Source organism: Sciurus vulgaris, assembly GCF_902686455.1.
Source record: "Sciurus vulgaris genome assembly, chromosome: 3".
NCBI lineage: Eukaryota > Metazoa > Chordata > Mammalia > Rodentia > Sciuridae > Sciurus > Sciurus vulgaris.
Window position 1 is genome coordinate 114,712,887 of NC_136463.1, and position 23,315 is coordinate 114,736,201.

The 23,315-nt window shown below is 37.6% G+C and overlaps 1 protein-coding gene across 1 annotated transcript in view; it reads right to left on the reverse strand.

The window, feature by feature from the left end:
* The window catches only part of PLA2R1 (phospholipase A2 receptor 1), a 142,083-nt gene that overhangs the window by 101,213 nt on the left and 17,555 nt on the right, over positions 1 to 23,315 (reverse strand). The window contains 4 exon segments of the mRNA XM_079131752.1: positions 8,472 to 8,615; positions 9,058 to 9,171; positions 12,507 to 12,680; positions 21,528 to 21,701. Coding sequence (XP_078987878.1) covers positions 8,472 to 8,615; positions 9,058 to 9,171; positions 12,507 to 12,680; positions 21,528 to 21,701 — 606 coding nt within the window.

A 23,315-nucleotide genomic window follows, 5' to 3' on the forward strand; every position in this document is an offset into this window, starting at 1 on the left:
AGAGATAAAGACATTCCCAAGTGAAATCTTGAGAAAATACATCACTACCAGATGTGTTATACAAGAAATGCTAAAGAAAGTTCTTAAAATTGAAAGACATCAGTGAGTAAGAATAAAGTAGTGGGAAGGTGTAAAACCCCCTAGTAAGTGTACACAAAACAAATTCAGAATGATCTCATATTGTAAGCATTGGTGTGTAAAGCATTCATATCTTTAATATGAAAACTAAAAACTAATATGATGAAAAATAATAACTATGTTAATATGTTAAGAGACGGGCAATATAGAAAGATATAAAATGGACTATCAAAAAATTCAAATATGCCAGGTGCAGTGGTGCATGCCAGTAATTCCAGTGGTTTGTGAGGCTGAGGCAGGAGGATTGCAAAGCCAGCTTCAGCAAAAACAAGGTGGTAAGCAACTCAGCAAGACCCTAACTCTTAAAAAAAAAAAAAATGCTGGGGATGTGGCTCAGTGGCTGAGTGCTCCTGAGTTCAATCCCTGGTACCCCCCTCCAAAAAAAAAATTAAATGTGTCCTTAGGGAGGAACTGAAGTATATGTTCTCTTGTTCTTTTGTGTTTGATTTGGTTCTGTGTCTTTAAGTTGGGATTAATTAAAAATAACTTTTGTAATCAAAAGTTGTGTTTTGTAAGCCTCATGGTGACCACAAAGCAAAAAAAATCTATAATAGACAAAACAAAAATAAAAAGCAAGGAATCGAACACACGGACAGAATAAGTCGCTTAACCACAAAGGAAGATTGTAATAGAGGGAGAGAGAAAGAAGAACAATACTAGAAAACAAGTTTAAAGTTGTTACAGTAAGACCTTAGGCACCAATAATTACCCTCAAATGTAAATGGATTAAATTCTCCAAATAAAGACAGAATGATTGGATAAAAATCAAGACCCAACACAAGAAACTCACTTTACCTCTAAGGATACATACAGACCGAAAGTGAAGAGACGGAATAAGATATGTCATGTAAATAGAATCCAAATGAAAGCAGGAGTAGCCATACTTATGTCAAATAAAATAGACTTTAAGTCAAAAGCAGTAAACAGAGACAAAGGAGGACATTATATAATAATAAGGGGTAGCCAGGCACAGTGGCACACAACTAATTCCAGCAGCTCAGTAGGGTGAGGCAGGAGGATCACAAGTTTGAGGCCGGCCTCTGCAACTTAGCAAGACCCTGACTTAAAATAAAAAAGGACTGAGGATGCGGCTCATCATTATATGGAATGTGGAAAAACTGAAAGTTGTCTGTTTAAGATCTACAACAAGACAAAGGTGTCCAATTTCAGCACTTTCAGCCAGTATAGTCTTGGAAGTCCTAGCCAGAGCAAACAGGCTAGAGAAAGAAATAAAGAGCAACCAAACTAGAAAAAAAGAAGTCAAATTGTCAGTTTGCAGATGATGTGATCTTAACCAAACAACTTTTACAAATAATAAATGAATTCAACAAAGTTGTAAGATAGAAAATCAATATATAAAAATAAGTGATGTTGCTTTATGCCAATAACAAATTGTTTGAAATAGAAATCAAGACAGCTGAGTGAAACCAAGAAAGCAGATAGGCAGCTTCTCAGCAAGATGGTGAACAAAAAAGAGGGGGGCTTTACTGGGATTTAAAACTGGACATTCATAGCAGATTGAGGACTCAGGAGGTTGGATATAATAAAATAAGGAAGAAGTCCCCAGTGGCACAGCCTCTGCTGCAGCCAGGTCTGAAGTTCCAGCCAGAGTGTTCCTTCCATGAACATAGTGGAGGGATAAGGGAATTAAAAGAACCCACATTTTTGGGAGGCCCAAGGTGTGTTTGGGTAAGGACATTGCCTGGCAAATCTGAAAGACATGATGTACAATATCCATGTGCAGGGAAAGAAGCCCCACCTCTTCAGGTGGCTTGTGGAGGACAAAGGAAGGAACCATTTTGTAGCCATGGCATAGGGTCAGCTGAGGGGGCTAATTCCTGGCCAACCTGAGTTTGGCCTGAAATACAGGCCCAGTAAACACACTCTGCACAACATAGAGTGTGCTTAAGTGACCAGGAGACAATCAAATATGGAGACAGGTTTACACAGGGGACAAGTGGTTGTGGAAACCCACCCAGCTCTACCCCTCCCCCTCCAAGCTGACTGCTTGCAGGATCGACTGGGAGAGACATATCTGACTGGTAACTCAGAAGAGTGGGGGTAGGAGAAATTGTTAAGATTGAATCCAAGATCAGGAAATGTGGAGTCTGAAGATGATGTAGGAGACCAAGAATTGAGTCCCCCACCACATGAGTGAAACCCAGGGGAGATTCCTAGGGTATAGTCTTCCGCCGAGGACCAGCAATGCTGGGTGCTGGAGGTGTGCTGATTTAAAATCTCAAGACTAATTGGCATTTAGTCAAGAGCCTAGAGCCTGCCTAAGCCTAAATCCTGCCTCCAGGATTCCACCTATGGGATTATTTCTCTCATTCTAGCAATTCAGAGGGTAGAGCATCATATTCCAGATGACCCCACCCGAAACTACTGAGAAGAGAAGGTGAGAATCTTTTGAATTCCAACAGAAAGATTACTTTAACTTTTCATCAAAAATTTTAAAAATTATTTTTCTCTGTTTAATTATGACCTTAGTGGTACATGGACATTTATACATATTCATATTTGCTTTTTTCTCGTTTTTAGCATTTTTGAAGACAGTTATTTTTCATGGATTAGTTTTTGAAACTATGATGTTTGATTAGTTTTGTTTTGTGTTTTTATTTTATTTTTAATTTGTTTTTTAATTTTTACTTTATATATGTGTATTTTTTCTTCCTACCTGTTTTCCTTGATTCTCTTTTCTTTTGCTAACAATCTCTATTGTTTTCTCTTTCATTCTTCCTTTATATTTTTACTTCTTATTTTCCCCTCCTCCCTCATAATCTTCACATCCTATATCACTTTTGTTCTCTCCCTGTCCACCATCTAAAATTATATAAACGCTTTGGCAAATTTGCTGTTTTTATTGTAGGCTTAACTGATCTTATCATTTCTATTTACTGTGATAATTAACAATACAGATGTCATGGTAGGAACTATTTGGTTTAATGCTATATATTTGTTCACATTCATTGTTTTTATTATTTGTCTCTCCCTAAAGAGTAAGGTACTGGAAACCTTCAGGGACACTATAAATCCACAGGGTAGAAACTCTACTGCCTCAAGTCCATACTGTTAGATGAATAGACACACAAACAACATGAAAAAGCAAGGGAATATACTGCCCCAAACAAACCAAGATACTCCAATAACAAAATCCATCAACCCCATAATAGAAGAAATGTTAGAGAAGGAGTTTAGAATGTGTGTAATTAAACTGATCTACAAAGTAAAGGATGATGTAAGAGAGCAAATAAAGGTAGCAAAAGATCACTTCAATAAAGAGATAGAGATTCTGAAAAAAAAAAAGAAGAAAACCAGAAATCCTTGAAATGAAGGAAACAATAAACCAAATTAAAAATTCAATCAAAAGCTTCACTAACAGACTATACCATTTGGAAAACAGAACCTCAGGCAATGAAGACAAAATATATAATCTTGAAAATAGAGTTGACCACGGAGAGAAGATGTTAAGAAACCATGAACAGAACTTCCAAGAACCATGGGTAATATGAAAAGACTGAAAATTTACTGGGATAGATGAAGGTGTAGAGATACAAACCAAAGTAATGCACAATTTTTTTCAATAAAATAATATCAGAAAATTTCCCAAACCTAAAGAATGAAATGGAAAATCAAATACAAGAGACTTACAGGATCCCAAATGTACACAGTTACAACAGATCCACATGAAGGCACATTATAATGCCTAACATACGGAATAAGGATAGAATTTTAAAAACTCCAAGAGAAAAAATATCATATTTCATATAGAGGGAAACTAATTCAGATCACAGTTGATTTCTCAAACCAGACTCTCAAAGCTGGGAGGTCCTGGAACAATATATACCAAGCTCTGAAAGAAAATGGATGTCAACCAAGAATCTAAATCCAGCAAAATTTAAGCTTCAGATTTGAAGGTGAAATAAAAGCCTCCCATGATAAACAAAAGTTAAAAGAATGTGCAACTAGAAAGCCTGCACTACAGAATATTTTCAGCAAAATATTCCATGGGAAGGAAATGAGGAAAAAAAAAAAAAAGTGAAAACCAGCAAAGGGAGGAACTATACTAAGAAATAGTCAGTCAAAGGAGAAACTAATTCAAATTAAAAACCAGGATTAAATCCAAATGACTGGGAACACAAACCATATCTCAGTAATAAACTTGAACATTAATGGTCTAAACTCATCAATCAAAAGACACAGACTGGCAGATTGGATTTAAAAAAAGGCCCACTGGCAAACACATCCATAGAATGGAGGTGAAAGGATGGGAAAAAAACATCTCTCTTCCATGGATCACATAAACAAGCAGGGGTTTCTATCTTTATATCAAATAAAGTGAACTTTAAGCCAAAGTTAATCAGAAGGGACAAAGAAAACCATTTCATACTACTTAAGGAAATTTAACATCAACAAGACATAACAATCATAAATATTTATGCCCCAAACAATGAAGCATCTATGTACATCAAACAGACCCTTCTCAATCTCAAGAATCAAATAGACCACAACACAATAATACTGGTAACTTTAACATGCCTCTGTCTCCACTGGGTATATCCTCCAAATGAAAACTAAATAAAGAAGCTATAGAAGTAAAAAATACAATTGATAATTTAGACTTAATGAACATACATAGAATATTTCATCTATCAATGAATATACTCTCTTCTCAGCAGTACACAGATCCTTTTCTAATATAGACCATATTATGTAAGCTATCACATATGTTGGCATACAATTGTAATATTAACTTAATATGTTTTTAGCATCTGTAAGGTTATTTTGATCACTTCCTTTCCATTGACATTAATTTTTGTGTTCTTGCTGTTTTCATGATTAGACTTGTTGATTTTTATCAAATTATAACTATACTATTTCTTCTCTATCTCATATATTTCTGCTCCTACTCTTATTTTTTACTTCCTACTACATAATTTGAAAATAATTTGATTGTTATTCTAGCTTATTTCTGATACAAGTATTTTAAGTTATAAATGTTTATATCTGAGTACTGTTTCAAAAAAAAAAATCAAGACAGCAATCTCATTTTCAATAGCTACCAAAAAAATCTTGAAATAAATTTAGCCAAAGAGATGAAAGATATCTACAATGAAAATTTAAAAACATCGATTAAAGAAATTAAAGAGGATACAAAAAAGTGGAAAGACACCCTGTGTTCATGGGTTAGAAGAATCACTGTTTTAAAAATGTCTATACTACATGAAATGATTTACAGATTCAGTGTAATTCCTATCAAAATACCAATAACATTCTTCAGAAAACTAGAGAAAACAGTCCTAAAATTAGCATGAAAACAAGCAAACAGAACTCCAAATAGCTAAAGTCATCTTGAGCAAAAGGAACAAATCGGAGGCATTATACTGCCTGGCTTCAAAACACACTACAAAGCTATAACAATCAAAACAGCATGGTTTTGGCATAAAAACAGATCCATAGACCAGTGGAACAGAAAAGAGAACCTAGAAATCTACCCATGCTTCTGTAGCCAACTGATTTTTGACAAAGGGGCTAAGAACACACATTGGAGAAAGGACAGTCTTTTCAATAAATGGTGCTGGAAAAACTGGATATCTACATGCAGAAAACTGAAACTAGACCCCTATCTCTCACCAGTTACAAAAATTAACAATAATGGATTAACTACTTAAATGTAGGACTGAAACTATGAAAGTACTTGAAGAAAAAAGGAGGATACTTCAGTACTTTGTATTGGACAAGGATTTTTTGGTGGAGACCCCAAAAGCATAGGCAACAACAACAACAACAAAATGGGATTGACATCAAACTCAAAAGCTTCTGTTCAGTAAAGGAATCAATCAACAGAGCACAGAGAGAATCTACAGAAAGGGAAAAAGATTTGCAAACTGCACATCTGACAAGGGATTAATATCCAGAATATAAAAGGAACTCCAAAAATTCAATAGGATAAAACAAATAACATGATTAAAAAGTGGGCAATAGATCTAAATAGACATTTCTCAACTGAAGATACACCAGTGGTCAACAGATATGAAAAATGCTTTATATCACTAGTCATCAGGAAAATGCAAATCAAACCACAATGAGATATCACCTCACTCCAATAAGAATGGCTGTTATAATAAAGACTAACCATAATCAATACTGGCAAGGATGTGGAGAAAAGGGCACCCTTGCATACTGTTGGTATGAATGTAATTAGTATAGCCATTAAGGAAAACAATATGGAAGTTTCTCAAGAATAACTATATAACTGTAACTATATGACCCAGCAATCCCATTACTGGCTGTATATTCAAAGGAATGAAATCAGTATGTCAAAGACACATGTGTATTCCCATGTTCATTGCTGCACTTTTCATATGAGCCAAGAAATGGAAACAACCTAAGTTTCCACCAACTGGTGAATGGGTAAAGACTGGTGAAGGAATAGAAATACTAGTCAGACAAAAAAAGGATGAAATCCTATCATTTGCAGCAACATGGATGGAACTGGAGATCTCCCTCATATGTGGAATATAACGAAGTTGATCTCATAGAAGTGAAAAAAAGAAAGGTGGTTACCAGAGACTACGGAGAATAGGTGGGGAGGGATGGTGAAAGACTGGCCAATGGGTGTTGAGTTACAGTTAGATTGGCTTGGGGGGAACTGGGTGTTATTGCACCATGAGGTAACTGTAGTTAACAATGATGTACTGTGCGTTTTGAGAAGCTGCAAGTAAGAATTTTGAAAGTTTTATTGGGAAATGAAATTGACCAAATTATGTTGTGTGCATATATGAATAAATAACAATGAATTCTACTAATAAAACTATAACACACCAATAAAAAAAGAAATGATGTCTAAGGAGGTAGACATTTTAACCTGATATAAAAATAAACATTGTACAACATGTACATGTATCAAAACATTACATGGTACCCAGTTAATATGTAAATTTCTTATGTTTTTATGTGTCAATTAAAACAAACAAACAAACAAAAACCCCTGGAATTCCAGAAGCATAGTGCAAGGACACTGGACTGAATCATCAGAAGAATTTGTTGAACTCAAAGCAACAGCATATACTTCAAACAAATCTAACACCACTATTTTTCATTTCTGGTCTTCTAGCCTCAATTAGAGATAAGAAAAACAAAACAAGAAAGGAGGCAGGAGAGAATGCAGAAGGGCATAAAAAATAATGAAAGATGAAGAAGGAAGACATGAACAAAGAGAGGTGAAAGAAGGAGGAGACAGGGAAAAGGACGATAACAGTTGGTAGCATTTTTAGCAAATTCTTGAAATAATGAAAAAATTCCTATGGGGGAAAAAACTACAGGCTGCTTCTCTCCCTATTCTACATTATTCGCAGACTGAGCTGTTTAAAAGAGAATAACAGTTAAAACCTGATTGTAAGGGGCAATATTTAAACATGACATTTGAGTCTTTTTAAAATGTAGAGTTGTTTCTAATTATTCTTGTAATGTTTCTTTTAAAAATGGTTATGTTTTTATCTCTACTTTTGAGTTAAGACATTAATTCCCACAAGAACTAAAAGAGGTAATAGACCTTAAAGACAGAAACAATTGGACTATATTGTAATTTGGTATTATTTAAGTCTTAATTATACCAATTTTTTTTTGGTTGTTATTGTAGTGGGAGGGTGTTACTAACAAGAGATACAGAATGTGATACAAAATCAAGAAGGGTGTAAAGTTATAATTAAATAGGGGTTCTGCTGCAGAATAGGGTGACTACAGTTAAAAATAATGTGTTGTATATTTCAAAATAGCCAGAAGAGGGATTTTGAATGTTCTTACTGCAAAGAAATGATAAGCATTTGAAATAAAGGATAAACTAATTATCCCAATCTGCTCATTATGCAATGCATACATGTATTGAAACGTAACATCCTATCTCATAAATATGTATAATTATTAAGTAGCAATTAAAAATTAACAAAAAAGAAAATTAATGAAGCAAATAATTTTATAAAATTATTTTCTTGTATGTTTAATTTCCAGGGGAACCATAAATAAAACTCAAATCTAGAGTAGCAAAGGGAGCACACATCTAATGCAGAATGATAATGAAGGCAAATTTTTAAAAAAGAGGAAGAAAATGTTTGCAGTGCTCTGGTTGTTTCAGCTTTTAGTGAAAACCTAAATACATCTGTTAGATTCATTGTGCTTTTAGAATTACAGATATTACCTAGTTATGCATTTTTATTCATATAAATATAGAGCAGCTTTAGTTAAATTTAAATTATGAATTAGCAAAAATAGAGGAATTTGAATGTATTTAGAGGACGAGTTAACAACATGTAAGAACAACTTAAAACACTTACCAACTATTTCATGATCAGTGTGGTTTAGATATTTTTTACATATGTAAGGCAAGGTGAACTCACAGTCCCTACTCCTCCAGGCATTTGACATAAATGCATTAAATACTCCACAGCGATATTCAACGAATGGATCAACATTTGTCTCTGAAAATACAATGTGTGTGTGTGTCAAGTGAGTTTAATACACACTGAAATGCAATTTTAGCATCAGGGGATACTTCTCACAGATAGCAAAGCCTATTAGATGTTATGATTTTGCAGTTAAAGTTCACACATGACAATTAAGTGATTTCCCAATGATGGCAGAAGAGCCAATTTTACTTTAAAGTAAGTTTTAGAGTAATTGGTTTTGCAGTGTTGTTATTTCTAAAACAGCAGATGGAACCTTGGCTCTGACCCACAGTCTTCTGCAGCCTTAGCTGGCCTCTACTTGTCTGGAAAAGCTTGCATTAGAGGATATTTAGTCCGGCTAAAAAATATTTATAAACCACTTTGAGAATAAAGTCTTAGATCTACATGGGAAATGCTCCTGTTTAAGGCCCCAGAATGATGTCACATGACAAAGGTAAGTAAACCCTGTGGGTACCTGTGTTCCAGTTCAGATAGGTGAGTGGGGTTCCATCAGACCACTGCCAGCCAGCGTTTTCATCCAGCTGATTCAAACCTGTCCATATTTCTATGGCTTTACCACTCATGTGCTCTGAAAAGAAAATTATGGAATTAAAAAAGCTTTTACTGTTCCACTTCTTTCTGATTTTCCCATTCCTGGTTCATGGAGTCATCAATCAATCTTAGTTAATAGGAAGGGGTTTAGGTGCTACTAAAACCCACTCTGATGCTTCCACTGTCTGCAGAAACCTAGCAAACTCCTAAGGTGCACTGACAGCTAAGAAGACCTCTTCTTAGCTGTCAGTGCTTCATTCAAGCATCCAAAAATGTTGGCCTTCAAAGGTTGTCAATGTGCACTATTAAGAATCTGAAGCCATCTTATTTTCATGGGCTCATACACTTAAGACTTTTAGAGGGTAGGGGAGGAAGTGTTCAGGGCCACTCCCAGAAAGGCAATGGAGGCAAGTTTTTAAATTTAAAAAGGTGTGCTGAAGCACAGCAGGGCAGAGAGAGCCAATCAGAAATGTGTGGCCAAAAGAAACAGCAAAATCCAAGGGACCAGAGAGCATCCAGAGAGATCTCCAGCAGGTGTGGACTAAAGCCATGTGGAAGAGCTTATGTATGAGACAGTGCAAGAAAGTTTAGAGGCGAAATGATTGGGTTATGAGAGCCTTAAACTAATCAGTGCATTAATTCCTGATAAGGATTAACTGGGTGGTAGTCTAGGCAGGGAGGGTGTGGCTGGAGGAGGTGGGTCCCTGGGGGCATGCCTTTTGGGTATATATTGTGTCCTGGTTGAGCACAGCTCTCTCTCTGCTTCCTGGAGCCATGTCCCCAGCTGCTTTCCTCTGCCACACCCTTCCACCATGATGTTCTTCTTCACTTTGAGCTCTGAGGAATGGAGTCAGTCATCTGTAGACTGGGACCTCTGAAACGGCGAGCCCCCAAATAAACTTTTCCTCCCAAAATTGTTCTTGTCAGGTCCTTTGGTCACAGCATCAAAAAAGCTGACTAAAACACAGTATAAACTTGAGGCTGCTCTCACTACCTAGGCCAGAGACAGTTTTATGGCAGGCTGACTCTGTGGCTCCTGTGGCTGACCTCTGCACACAGCAACTCATGGCTTATAATTATCCAAGTTATGAGGTCAGGGTATTCACATAGCAAGTCTGCAGCATCCTCAGTGATTGGAAATGGAATCTCTTCCTAATGCTGATTTAATTATTCCTTTCAATAGTACTCTATGACCATTAACAGGTCTTAACAGGTTTCATGATGACAAGAAGTGAATTGAAAGATGCACGGCTAAACTGGGAGAAATTTCCATAATTTATATCCAAGTAAATGCCAAGTGATATTTTAAAATAATCAAATTAAAATATTAATCATTCTTAGGCTTATTTTGAATATCCATTGTGTAATTGCTTTATCAACACACACAAAATCATTGTGCAATTTATGATCTATGTTTAAAGTTCAAAAAACCTGTCTATTCATCTTTACAACTAAATTGACCCTCAATATTATAATAATAAACTCAAACCTAAACTCCTGTGGATATTGCTTGGCATACATGACAGCTTGATAATTCCTTATTACCATAGTTAATATTCACCTGTGACTGGCAAGAAACATTAGATTATTCTGATCATTAAAAAATAGGTTAATTAGAATGAATTTCTGTCATTATGAATAGACTTCTGTTTTCCTAAACAATTTCCAAAGTCTCATTGTAGGATTGAGGTATATAAATCAAAGACCCTGACATTTTATTTCCAAAAATTGTTATTCAAGTTCAATGCATAAGTTCAAATCTTCTCACGAGAGATTCTTGCAGTTAAGATAGATAACAACTGTAATTCATAAATGGTGTGCAAGTTTTTACATAAAAAACAGTGCAGGTTAGTAATGATTTTGGAAATTGGTGTTTTCACTCAAATCTGGGGGAAGGACAGGCATGCACTGTTTATCCATGTGTTACAATTCTTCTGGAAAATGTTACTGACTTTCAAAAGCTTTTAAGTGTGTCTCCTCTTCCATTCAGGGAACCTACTTCTATAAACTTACAGAGAAATAATTGTGGAACTATGAACAATGGAATATGCAGGAATGGTTTATAATTGCAACAAATAAGTAAATAAATAAAATAATTTTTCTATTCCTAAGAGGAGATTACATCAATATATTACTGCTAATCTACACTACTAGGTAATCATTAAAAATTATGATGTATATTCTATGTATTTATAGACATGGACACATGTTTAGTACAGGCAGGCAAATAAAAAAGGCAGATTACCCAACTGTGTGCAGAGTTGTTAAATGGTTAACCTACATTGAGTATTTGTTATGCATGCCAGGCACTTTTCTAAGACTTCACCTGCATGATAAGATGTAAACTACACCAAGAAGTAGGTACTACTATTATTTCCTCTAGATAGGGGGGGAATTGAGGCACAGGGCAGTTAAACGAGTTGCTTGGGTAACTTTGTTAGTAAGTAGTAGAGGCAGGATTCAATCCCAGGTAGGTGGCTCTCTGGTCCCTTCACCTATACACTGTGCAATAACTGCCCCATATTTTCATACAATGCCATTTTTTCATATATGCTATGTCTATCACATGCATTTATATATTTTTGCAAAAGAACGTGGTTAACTCTGGTTTGTAGAACTACAGCAATTTTTCATTTGCTTTTCTTTTTGTATAGCTGATTTAAAAAAATTATTTTCATTGTCGTACATGTGTAATAAAATTTGAGAAAGAAGTGTCAAAAACTTTTAATGAAAGTGACTAATTTTGCCACACTTTTTAATGTTTCCAAACATTTTTAAAGCGTTTCCCAAACACATTTAATCTATAAAAAAGTAAAAATATGGTTTATGGAATGGGTGAAATACAGTCTCAGCTTGTTATTACAATTCTTTTGACATTTTATATTGTTGTCTTTCTTATACTGTTAGTTCACATGTATGTGCTTTTGGTTTTCCCACTAAAATGTAAATAAAAGAACTTATTCTTTGGCATCTACCAGAAAGCCTAGGTTGTACCTGCATGCAGTGTGTGATAGATAAACTGTTATTAGACTGCTTAATAATTTATAAATGAAAATTGAATGACTAATTGAAAGAGCAAGAATTGATAGTAGTTGCTCTATTCACTTGTTAGAGCCGCAACTCTTCTGGGTCCTTTGCTGTGGTCTTAAATTCTCTTCTTCATGGGGTAAATATAAGAAAGACATTACTGGGTGCCAAATGGAATGGCCCAACATTCATGTAAAAATTCTGGTTGAGAATTTGGTCTTCATCATGAAAATAAAACATTTTTTAAGAAACTTTTTTTCAGATCATATTCCCTCATATATGAATATAACTTAACAATAGTCATTTTACCATACCCATAACAATGTGCATCATCCACCTACTTACTTCTTATGAAATTTTCTTCACTTTCATCCACAATACTTAATAAAGCACCTCCTTGCATCTGGCATGAAGAATGTGCCTCACTCCAAGAGAGAAATGAAAGCAGGTTGAATTGGTAGCAAATATGTGAATTGAGGTCCTTCTCCAAGACAGCATCACAACCTATCTGTGCAGAGGCTGGAAAAAAAAGTTCATTTAAAACACTCACTACAATCTTATTTTATCTATACAGACATATATTTCTAAGATGCTTTTGAATGGAATGTTTTCAACTTGCAACCTCTAAAACTTCAGTGCCTTATCTATTCTTGATTAGGTCCGTATGCTGAAGATCTGCGTGGCTATTTCATTGATGTCTTCTAGTTAAACTTGTTCAAGATTTACCTAAGGAAACTCAAGAAATTATCAGTAGAGAAGCTCTGATACTTTCAAGGAAAATAATAGAAACTAGTTTTAAGAAAAGGAAATAAAAGTGAAACATTGGTAAAAATAACACCTGTTTTCTTTGGTAAGTAGTTATTTACAGCATTACATCAAAAGCTGTGTGAATTTAAACGTGTATTGGAAACAGACACAAATGTTATTTCAAAAACTTTTCTCCCTAAATACCAAAGCGCTAATTGGAACAAAGAGAATAAAGTGTTTACATGAGCCAATAGTGAACACAAATTTTCAAATAAACATCACGCACAGGAACATTGATATTTGAATAGTTATTTCAGTCAAGAGGAATACAAGCAAAATCCACTTGTAAGATATTGGTCAAACATTGCATAGTATGCTTGCAAGTAAATTTCATGAAGTATGAAATGTGGATCTGAAATCTGAAGTTCCTTGAAATAACAGAAAACGAAGACCACTTTTGCTAAAATGTTAAATTAAGCCCCAAGTTGGAGTAAGCAGCCAAAGAATTTTAGAATGTAGAAAATGTGATCCATTCTATAGCATGAATGTAGCTGATGGACCGGCTACCTGCTACAATCTAGAACATTCTTTCCCAAAGTTGGTCCTCAAAGTAAGATACTTCAGGAGGCTCCCCAAGTAGATCCAGGCCATAATGCACATCAGCATCCCTGGGAAATTCCCAGTGTATATCAGCATGTTAAAGACTGAAAAGTGTTATAGTTAAGAGTAATTTTAATTCAGTATTCTTCAAACTTATTTGATGGTGAAAGTCTTTTAGTTTCTTTTTCCCATCCTTAGTTAGGTGGTTCCCTTGGGGAATGTAGAAAGTTTGTTTTCACGTTTGGTGACAACACACATTCCCCAGAAATAACTGAGTTAATCTGAAGTTATTAAATCACATATAAATCTCAGGTTGTCTTTAGCATTTCCTGACTGATACATGAATTTATGGAAGGGTCCAAGACTGAGGTGGGCAGAAGGCAAGGCTATCACAAAACAAGATAGAAAAAAGGAAAGGAAAAGAGGGAGGGAAATTTCAGTAACCACCTTGCCCTGGTGGTTGAAATTTCCCCGTCGAGATGGAATCCTTAGAGACTGTCTTCAGTTAAAATGCGAGGCCTTCCCTGAGATGCACAACACCCTCAGCATTTTTTAGAGCTTAGTTCCGCTATGTTCATCCAGCGCGTCAGCTGAGACCATGAAGGGTGAGCAGGGAAGTGTTTACAGTTTTAGGATGCAGAAGATTCATGTAGCCAGATTTTTTTTTTTTTTTTTTTTAAATGTAGATTGTTAGTCTCAGAGATGCTGAATCAGTTGGTCTAGGGCAGGATTTAGGAACATTCCTTTAAAACATGTCCCTGGTTTCCAAGGCAGATGTTCTATGAAGCAAACATTAGGAAACACTGTCTTAAAGGAAAAAATTCAAAACCCTTCCCAAGGAGGGCAGGTTCAAGTGGTTGAATGTTAGAAAGGGAGATCTGAGAAGAGAGGAGGGTCAATCCTGGGAGTGGGTATCTGCCTCTCATCTGTTGCCATGGAGAAAGACTTGGCAATAAATCCTGATTATAAGCCTCAGGCCACAGCCAAATACATGACAAGAAAAAGTCTGCAGGGCACTTCAGTTGATCTCATTTCCATTTTTTCCCCCCAAGTGTTAGTCTTGCCCTTTCAATATGGCCTTTTGTAGTAACCTGCCTGGACTTACATATTCAACATATTTAATGTTAAAGGCTTGCAGGTGATCGTGTCTGTGTTGCACATCATATGGCTCAGTTGATGTTAGGCTTTCCTCAGTTTTGGATTATCTGTGCCAATTCTCAAAGTTATTGGATAGAGAAACTTGAGTCAAAATATTTGCAATAGATTGGTTTCTCTCCTTTTCTCCCATCACCTAATCCAACAGTGTGCTTTATATCTCTAAAAGGGCCAGTCTATGCATCCTTGATCTAGACTCTACTTCTTTCTGTCTTCTGAAAGACCACATGGCCTCCCCGTCACCCACTTTCGTGTACTTTAAACCTCTTTATAGATTATTTACAGATGCATTCATAGATGGTTCAGCATCTCTCATCTTTAAAAAGCAGGAAACAAACAACAACTACAAAAATCTCCTTACCTTGACCTCCCTATCCCAGTCACTGCCTTTTCTCTGTCTCCACCAGTCACATACTTTAATACACATTTGATCTACAATTCTTTATTTCCCATTTATCTAAAAACATTTTTATCAAAATATAATTCATATACCATATAATTCACCCATTAGAACTTTACAATTGGGAGACAGGGGATATAGCTCAGTTGGTAGAGTGCTTTACTAGCATGCACAAGGCCCTGGGTTCAATCAAAACAAACAAAAAACACTTTATAATCCATTGCATTTTTTTGTATATTCAAAGCATTGTACAACCATAAACTCCATCAATTCTATTTATTTATTTATTTATTTTTGCTGTACTGGGGATTGAACTCAGGGCCTCATGCAGGCTGGACAAGCACTGTACCACTGAGCTACATCCCCAGCCCAACACCATCAATTTTAGACCAACTTCATCATGTCAAAAAGAAACCCAGTACCCATTGGCAGTCACTCCCACCTCCCATTCAATCTTCCTCTATACCCCCAGCCCCACAACAACCATGAATCTAGTTTGTCTCTATAGGTTTGACTATTTTGGACAATTCGTATAATGGAATTATACAATATGTGGTCTTTGTGACTGATTTCAGTCACTTAGCATAATATTTCAAGAGTCATCTTCATTGTAACATGTACCAGTACTTCTTTTCTTTTACTGCCCAGTAATATTCCACCATATGGCTATATCATACTATATTTATGTGTTCATCAGTTGGCAGACATTTGTACTGGTTCTACTTTGTGGTTATTATGAATACTGCTGCTATGAGCATCTAAGTACAAGCTTTGTGTGGGCATGTTTTCATTTCTCCTGATTATATACCTAGTACTGAAATCACAGAGTCATAGGTAACTTTATATTTTCTCTTCATGGAATATTTTGCTGAGAATGTTCTGTAATGCCGGCTTTCTTTTTGTAAATTCTTTTAGCTATTGTTTATCATGGAGGAATTTTATTTCATCGTCAAATCTGAAGGTAAGTTTTGCTGGGTATAAGATTCTTGGTTGGCATCCGTTTTCTTTCAGGGCTTGAAAAATGTTGTTCCAGGCCTTTCTAGCTTGTAGGGTCTGGATTGAAAAATCTGCTGATATCCTTATTGGTTTCCCCCTGAATGTAATTTGATTCTTTTCTCTCACAGCCTTTAAAATTCTGTCTTTATTTTGTATGTTAGGTATTTTCATTATAATGTGCCTTGGTGTGGGTCTGCTGTAATTTTGTGTATTTGGAGTCCTATAAGCCTCTTGAACTTGATTTTCCATTTCATTCTTCAGATTTGGGAAATTTTCTGATATTATTTCATTGAATAAATTGTTGATTCCTTTGGCTTGTTTCTCTAGGCCTTCCTCAATCTCAATAATTCTTAAATTTGGCCTTTTCATGATATCCCATAGTTCTTGGAGATTCTGTTCATGATTTCTTACCATCTTCTCTGTTTGGTCAACTTTGTTTTCAAGATTAAATATTTTGTCTTCAATATCTGAGGTTCTGTCTTCCAGGTGTTCTGTCTTTTGGTTATGCTTTCTATGGAGTTTTTAATTTGGTTTATTGTTTCCTTCATTTCAAGGATTTCTGTTTGGATTTTTTCAATATCTCTAACTCTTTATTGAAATGATCTTTCGCTTCCTGTATTTGCTCTTTTAACTGTCGATTGGTGCAATCATTCAATGCCTGCATTTGCTCTTTCATCTCTTCCTTCAATGCCTGCATTTGCTCTTTCATCTCATCGTTTGCTTCCCTGATCGTAATAATTATGTACATTCTGAACTCCCTTTCTGACATTTCTTCTGCCATGCTGTCATTGGATTTTATTCCTATACCATCTAGTTTTGTTTGGGACATTTTCTTTCCTTGTTTTCTCATATTGCTCAGGTATCTACCCCTCTAGTAGTGGAACTCTGGGATATTGCAGATTTCCTCTATTGACTAATATTGTCTCTGTAGACCTCTTAGCCTTCAGTAGCCTGGAGTCCTGGAGGAACTTGATAATGCGGTGCTCCACTAGGAAGCTGCCCCTCTAGGGGTGGTGGCCTTCAGGTGGGGTATATTCCCTGTCAATGGGCAGAGGCGCCTCCACTTGTTGACTGATGGTCAGCCAAAGGGGTCCTAGACTGCAGCCTAGGGCATGTCTGGTCTGGGCCTGTGTCTCTGGTTCTACTGCCCTGGTGGGAAAGCCTCACCCAGCGGGGAAGACTCACCTGGTGGGGAAGTTTCACTGGGCAGCTCTCCTCGGAGCAGTTCCCTTTGGTCCAGAACTACCACCTGGACTGGGAAGCCCTCCTCTTCGATGTTCCCAGGGGTCCTGACCTACCACCTGGGCTGGGGAGCCTGGCCCTGCGAGGGACTCCCTCTCTGAGCAGCCCTCCTCTGCTATGTTCCCTGGGGACTGGAGCTAACGCCTGGGCCTTGGACCCTCACTCTGTGTCGAAGCCTCTCGCTGTGCGGCCCTCCTCTGCAATGCTCCTGGTTGACTGGGTTCTCTGCTCCAGCAGGGGAGTCTCACTGGGCCACTCTACTCCACGAAGTTCCCTGTGTTTGGGGAGCCCGACCAGTGGGAGAGACTCACCCAGTGGTTCTGAGTTGGTCCTGAGTCTCTCAATACCTCCTCTTCTTGATTCCTGGGTCTTGTCAAAGGTCCTCTAGCCTCCTGTAGTTGTCTCAGGAAGGGAGCTGCCCTTCCGATGATAATGGCCACGCCCTCAGGAATAATTGGAAATGCTTGCACCAGCCTGTGCAGAAGCCTCTGGCTAGCTCCGATGCAGGCGGGCTGGCTCTTCTGCCAGCTTGCTCCGCGATGGCGACATACCTCAGTGTGGTGGCTCAGTGATGGTGTCTGTCTTCAGCCTGGTGGCTGGGCGGGTTGGCTGCCTGCCACCTAGCTCTGCAAGGCAGGCGGGTTGGGTGCCCACCGGCTACCTCCGCGGTGCAGGCGGCCTGACTCACCCACCAGCTCGCTATGCTACTGCGACCAACCAGTGATCTATATTTTCTCTTTGGAGGAATTTATAGGTTGTGTTACAAAAAGCTATATCCTTTACAATACTACCAGAAGTGGATAAGGTTCCAATTTTTCCACATCTTCACTAGCATTTGTTATTATCTCTTTTTGATTGTAGTCATCCTAGTGGGTGTGAAATGGTGTCTCACTTTGGTTTGTATTTGAATTTTCCTGATAGCTAGTGATGTTGAGTATCTTTTCATGTGTTTATTAGCCATTTTTAAATCTTTGGAAAAGTGCCCATCCAGATACTTTACCTATTTTAAAATGGAATTATTTGTTTTTATTTTTATTGTTAACTTATTATAATTCTTTTTATATTCTAGATATAAGTTCCTTGTAAGACACATAATATTTGCAAATATTTTCCATAGGAAATATTTTCCATTTCTTCTATGAAAATATTTGCAAATATTTTCTCCCCTTCTGTGGGCTACCATCTAATTTTCCTCTTTTAGTTTTTCAGTGCTGGGAATGGAACTCAGGGCCTTGAGCATGCTAGACAAGTGCTTTACCACTGAGCCACATCCCCAGCCCTTCTTTCAAGAGTCTTGATAGTGTCCTTGAAGTGCAAAAGTTTTTCACTTTGATGGAGAGAAACATAATAGCTTTGCTGGTCTATATTGAAGGCTCAGGTGAAGTTGGCAATTATACACTGATATTGGTACCAATGTGCTCTGTATGCCATTCAAGTTACTCGTCACAATTATATCAACTGAATAAAGTTCAAGGGCAATCAGATCATTCTGGAGGTTGGAATTCTAAAAATATCTCAAACTATGACGCTCCAGCTGTGTAGGGCGTGTAACCCCAAGAGAACAAGCATGACCCCAAATGAATCTGAACAAACCCAGAGAGATTCCTAGGCATCATGCTTATTCCTGGGAAGGTATTTAATCACATCCTTCACTGTGAGGTATGTGTGTGTATGAGAGAGAGAATGTGTGTGTTTAGTATTAAATTTATTTTAAATTTAAAGCACTTACAATCAACTTTTTCTAAAGGCAGCATCATTAAAAAAAAAAAAAAAAAAAGATTTCACGTGAGAAATGTGAGATGAAATCCAGAAGGATGAACCTTTATTCCTTTTCTCTCTGTCCCATCCACTTGTTGACCCCACGGAAAGAGCTACCAGCTTGCTCAGATTTCAGTCTCTGACACATCATTTTGAGTTATGTTATGTTAGCCACCAGGAACCAAAAGTAAGAAGAAAGGAAGAAAACTGGGACTGCAGTTCAGCACTACAAATAAACATGCTCTCTGGTGGTTGTGGTAAAGGTTGGGAGAGCTGGAATCTGGCAGTCTGTCAAGTGGAGGAAGGTTCTGGGCTGTAGGAAGCTGAGCAAATAGTCTGGGGAATGGAAAACCCTGAGCCCCACAAAACCCAGGCTCCTACTGGGGAAGTTGTAATTGGTTCTAAGTGACAGAGGGTGGTGGCAGGGCTCTTCTGAGAACCTTAAAGAGAATACTATAGTTCTTCTTTTTTTAAAGTCCCCACTATTATGTCCATGTGAAATATGTGTTAATTGTATTAGTATTGGTTTGTTTATTTGGTTTTAATGACATCTACTGGAGGTAGAAATAGAGAAGATAATGCAGGTAATGTGATGTTTAGTTCAGGAATCCAGAATGTGCAGGGATTACTTGCATATACATCTATGTATCCACATTTAGATTCAGATGGAGAAGGCTGGTGATCTGACACTTATTAAATGATGAAATGATGTATGCTTGTTGAATAGCTACTGTCCTAAGCACCCTGCTACTCCAGACTTCACTGCACCTCTTCATTCACATCAGCAGCTAGGGGGTTAATACCAGCAGCGGGCTTCTGGAACTTCTAACCCCACACTAAGATCTCCACTTGGATTTGTTTAATAGCCTATACCATATTGGTTGTTAACACTCCTAATGTCACCTGTTCATAGATGTGTGTTGCATGGAATTACCTGCCTACTGTGAATTGTCTGATGATGAATTACCTGCTTCAGGATCACCTGAGGCACCTGTCAAAAATGCAGATACTTGAGTCCTGCATCCTGGACGCACTGCATCTCTGGGAGAAGAGCAAGCACTTGCATTTTTAACTATATCTCAGGTGATTCTAGAGCATCATATCAAATACAGTCTGCATTTTCTGGCATAGAGCCAACCTGTCTATCATGCCTTGGGTCTAGATGCCAAGGTCAGTGAAGAGAGGATCCAAAGTTCTAAAACTCTTGGTATTCACCACCATGCCTAGCCTAGTGCTTGTTGATGGGCAATAAAGAGGAAAAACCAGTACGCTGAAAAGATAAATTAAGTTTGATAATGATGGTGGCAGGAGTGGCAGCCAATCCCTATGAGTGCTTACTGTGTGCCAGGTACTGTAAATCCCTCAGGTAGATCAACTAATTGAATCCATACAGTAACTCTAATAGGTAGTGCTATTATCTCCATTTTATGACCAAGGAATCTGAAACTCAGAGAGACAGAGGGAGCTTCTCAAAATCTCACTGTTGGGAGGAAATAGGACTCCAGTCTTGGCTTATGAGACTTCAAAGCCTATACTCTTTCTTATTTACTAAGCGGTACTGGCTCTTAGAATAGAAAACAATTCTACAGATAATTTGTAAATCAGATTCTTTGGACTTAATCTCTTCAATTTGCTTTCATTTTAAATTTGTTTGTTTCATTTCATTATGGAGGGGAAGGAGGCATGAAATATGAAGAGGTTGTAAAGATTATACTCTGACTTGCAGGAGCAAAAATGGAAGAAATGAAATACAGAAAGCAGAAGGTGTATATAAATATTTTCCAATATGTAGGAACAACTAGAAACCTTTATGTTAAATAAAAATAAGATAAAAATAATAAAGCACTAATTGAAAAAAAAGAACATTGCATCCGTCACTGGAACTTGAAAGTCAAGTTAAGAAGAGAAAAAGATTTTGAGCTATAGTTAGAGAGTAAATAGTAAGGAAAGGGAGTCAAGATGAGAACTCACTGTGAAGAAAGAATGAGGGAACTGTGATTTTCTTGTAAAGATCACCAAGGGACCAGTTGATGCCTGGACTTGACAATGGCCAAGACAAGCTGTATGGATGTGAGGAAATTAGGGCAGCTCAGAAGAGGAAGTGGTTTGAAAGGATAACTGGGTTTTCCATGTATTCCCGTTTGTTTTGAAGGATCCTGCTGGGAAGCTGGGATTAATGAGATCACAGAGTATTATAATTTGATTCCGGTGAAAGCATCCTAATTCACTGAGCTTAATGAAGAATGGCTAATTAACATCTTTTTGAATGTGAGGGGGGAAAAGGGATATACATCTGAATTTTTTTTTCAAGGTAAAAACAAACCTCAAATTAAGATCTGGATTAATGGCATCAGGATGCTTATTCAGACTTCAATACACCAACGCTGGTGTTTTTCTTTAGATACACATGCTTTCTAATCATCCTCGATTCGTTCATGACATGCAGAGAAGACTAGATTTATTCTTACTGGGATCTGGGCAGAATCCCCACTTCTCATCTCTTTCATATCGGCTGGTGGTGGCACACCACAGCAAGTCGTCTTCCCGGCCTTCCCGGGTGCATTCATGAAACCACTGATGGTTATACTGGAAGGGAAACATGCAGGGCATCCCATGGGCGTTCCCTTTGATTGTATACAAGTCTAGGAGAAAAAAAAATTACAACGTCAGATCAGCATCATCTTCACAAACTGTCATCTGGTTTTGCATTTTTATCAACTGAAATCCTTCTAGGGGCAGGCACTCACGAAACCTCCTGAGGTCCCTGGTCCTCACTGTATAGTGACTGTAGAAGGACTAGTTCCAGGGCTGGGTTCAGAGAAAACACTGTTAAATGGTTTGCTTGTACATTCATCTACTTGTTTATTTACTACCGTGGGTTGCCATAGTAGCACCCAACTTGTGAATGGATGAAAAGGAAAACTGAATGAAAGATTTCACTTCAAAGTATCCTCCAGTTCCCAATACACCAGTGTTGGTATTTAAACCTCCATGGTTTCATAGGATTTTATTAATTTATTCATTCAATAAATATTTGGTGAGCATTTAATGTACCCTGCACTGGGGATATCATAATGAACAAATCAGAAAAATTCCTTTTCATGAGGAGCTTCTGCTTTAGTGGGGAGAGACGAAGGGAAAGCAAAGAAACAAACATATAATAATTTCAGGTTGTGGTAAGTGCCATGAAGATAAATAATATGGGGTAAGAAGAATGTGCTAGCATGTGCAAGTGTGCATGTGTGCACCAGCGTCAAGTCTCTCTGAATGAGAACTGGGTAAAATGGGGTGTTGCTCTTGGAAAAAGAGTTGTTCCAGCAGAAGGAGCACCATGTGTAAAGGACTGGAGAGAGGACTGTGTGGGTGAATGAAGAAGAGCGAGGTGGCTCAGGGAAAGGCGGATCAGGGAAGCACCTTGCTCCCATAGGACCATGTCTGTCATGTTGCTAAGGACTTTGCCTTTCACTCTGAGGGTGGTGGGAGTTTGGTGGAAGATCACCAGCAGGTTTTGAAAGGAAAAGTAACAAGATCATGTTTACTTTTTTTTTTTTTTTTTCCTTTTTATGGTACAGGGGATTGAACCCAGGAGCACTTAACCACTGAGTCACATCTCCAACCCCCCTTTTTTTGGTATTTTATTTAGAGACAGGGTCTTCTAAGTTGCTTAGGGCCTTGCTAATTTGCTAGGGCTAGCTCTAAACTCAAGGTCCTCCTGCCTCAGTCTCCTAAGCTGCTGGGATAGATTTCCATTTTTAAAGAATCTCTGGGTACAGTGTGGCAAACAGCCTAAATGGAGAGAGTGATGGAGGCTCATTGACTAGTAAGATGACCATACAGAGGTGGTCTGCTGGCTGTGTTCTCAGAGTACCACAATCATCCATCATCCTTTGAGTTAAGAAGGAATCAACAAAAACTTCATGACCCAGCTGGGGCTTTCTATGGTAAAGGGTGATTAGGGCCATCCTCAATTCAGTGAACCAGGCCTGGACAAAAGGTCAGCTGTAGAGATTTCCATCCCTTTCGCACAGTTGTCAGGGGCTGAACTGAGTTCACGGCACACCAGGAGCCTTAGCAGTTACGTCTGTTAGGAGCCAGAGCATTTCAGGACATGTGCTTCTCTTTCAATCCCCTTCCTTTTACTCAGAAGCATATATTGCTAGTCTTCCCCCGTGTGCCCTGCGAGTGTGGGTATATGGCTAAAAAGTTAAAGCAAAATAACGAGTTCTTCTTTATAATGATAAAGTTTTGAGTACTGG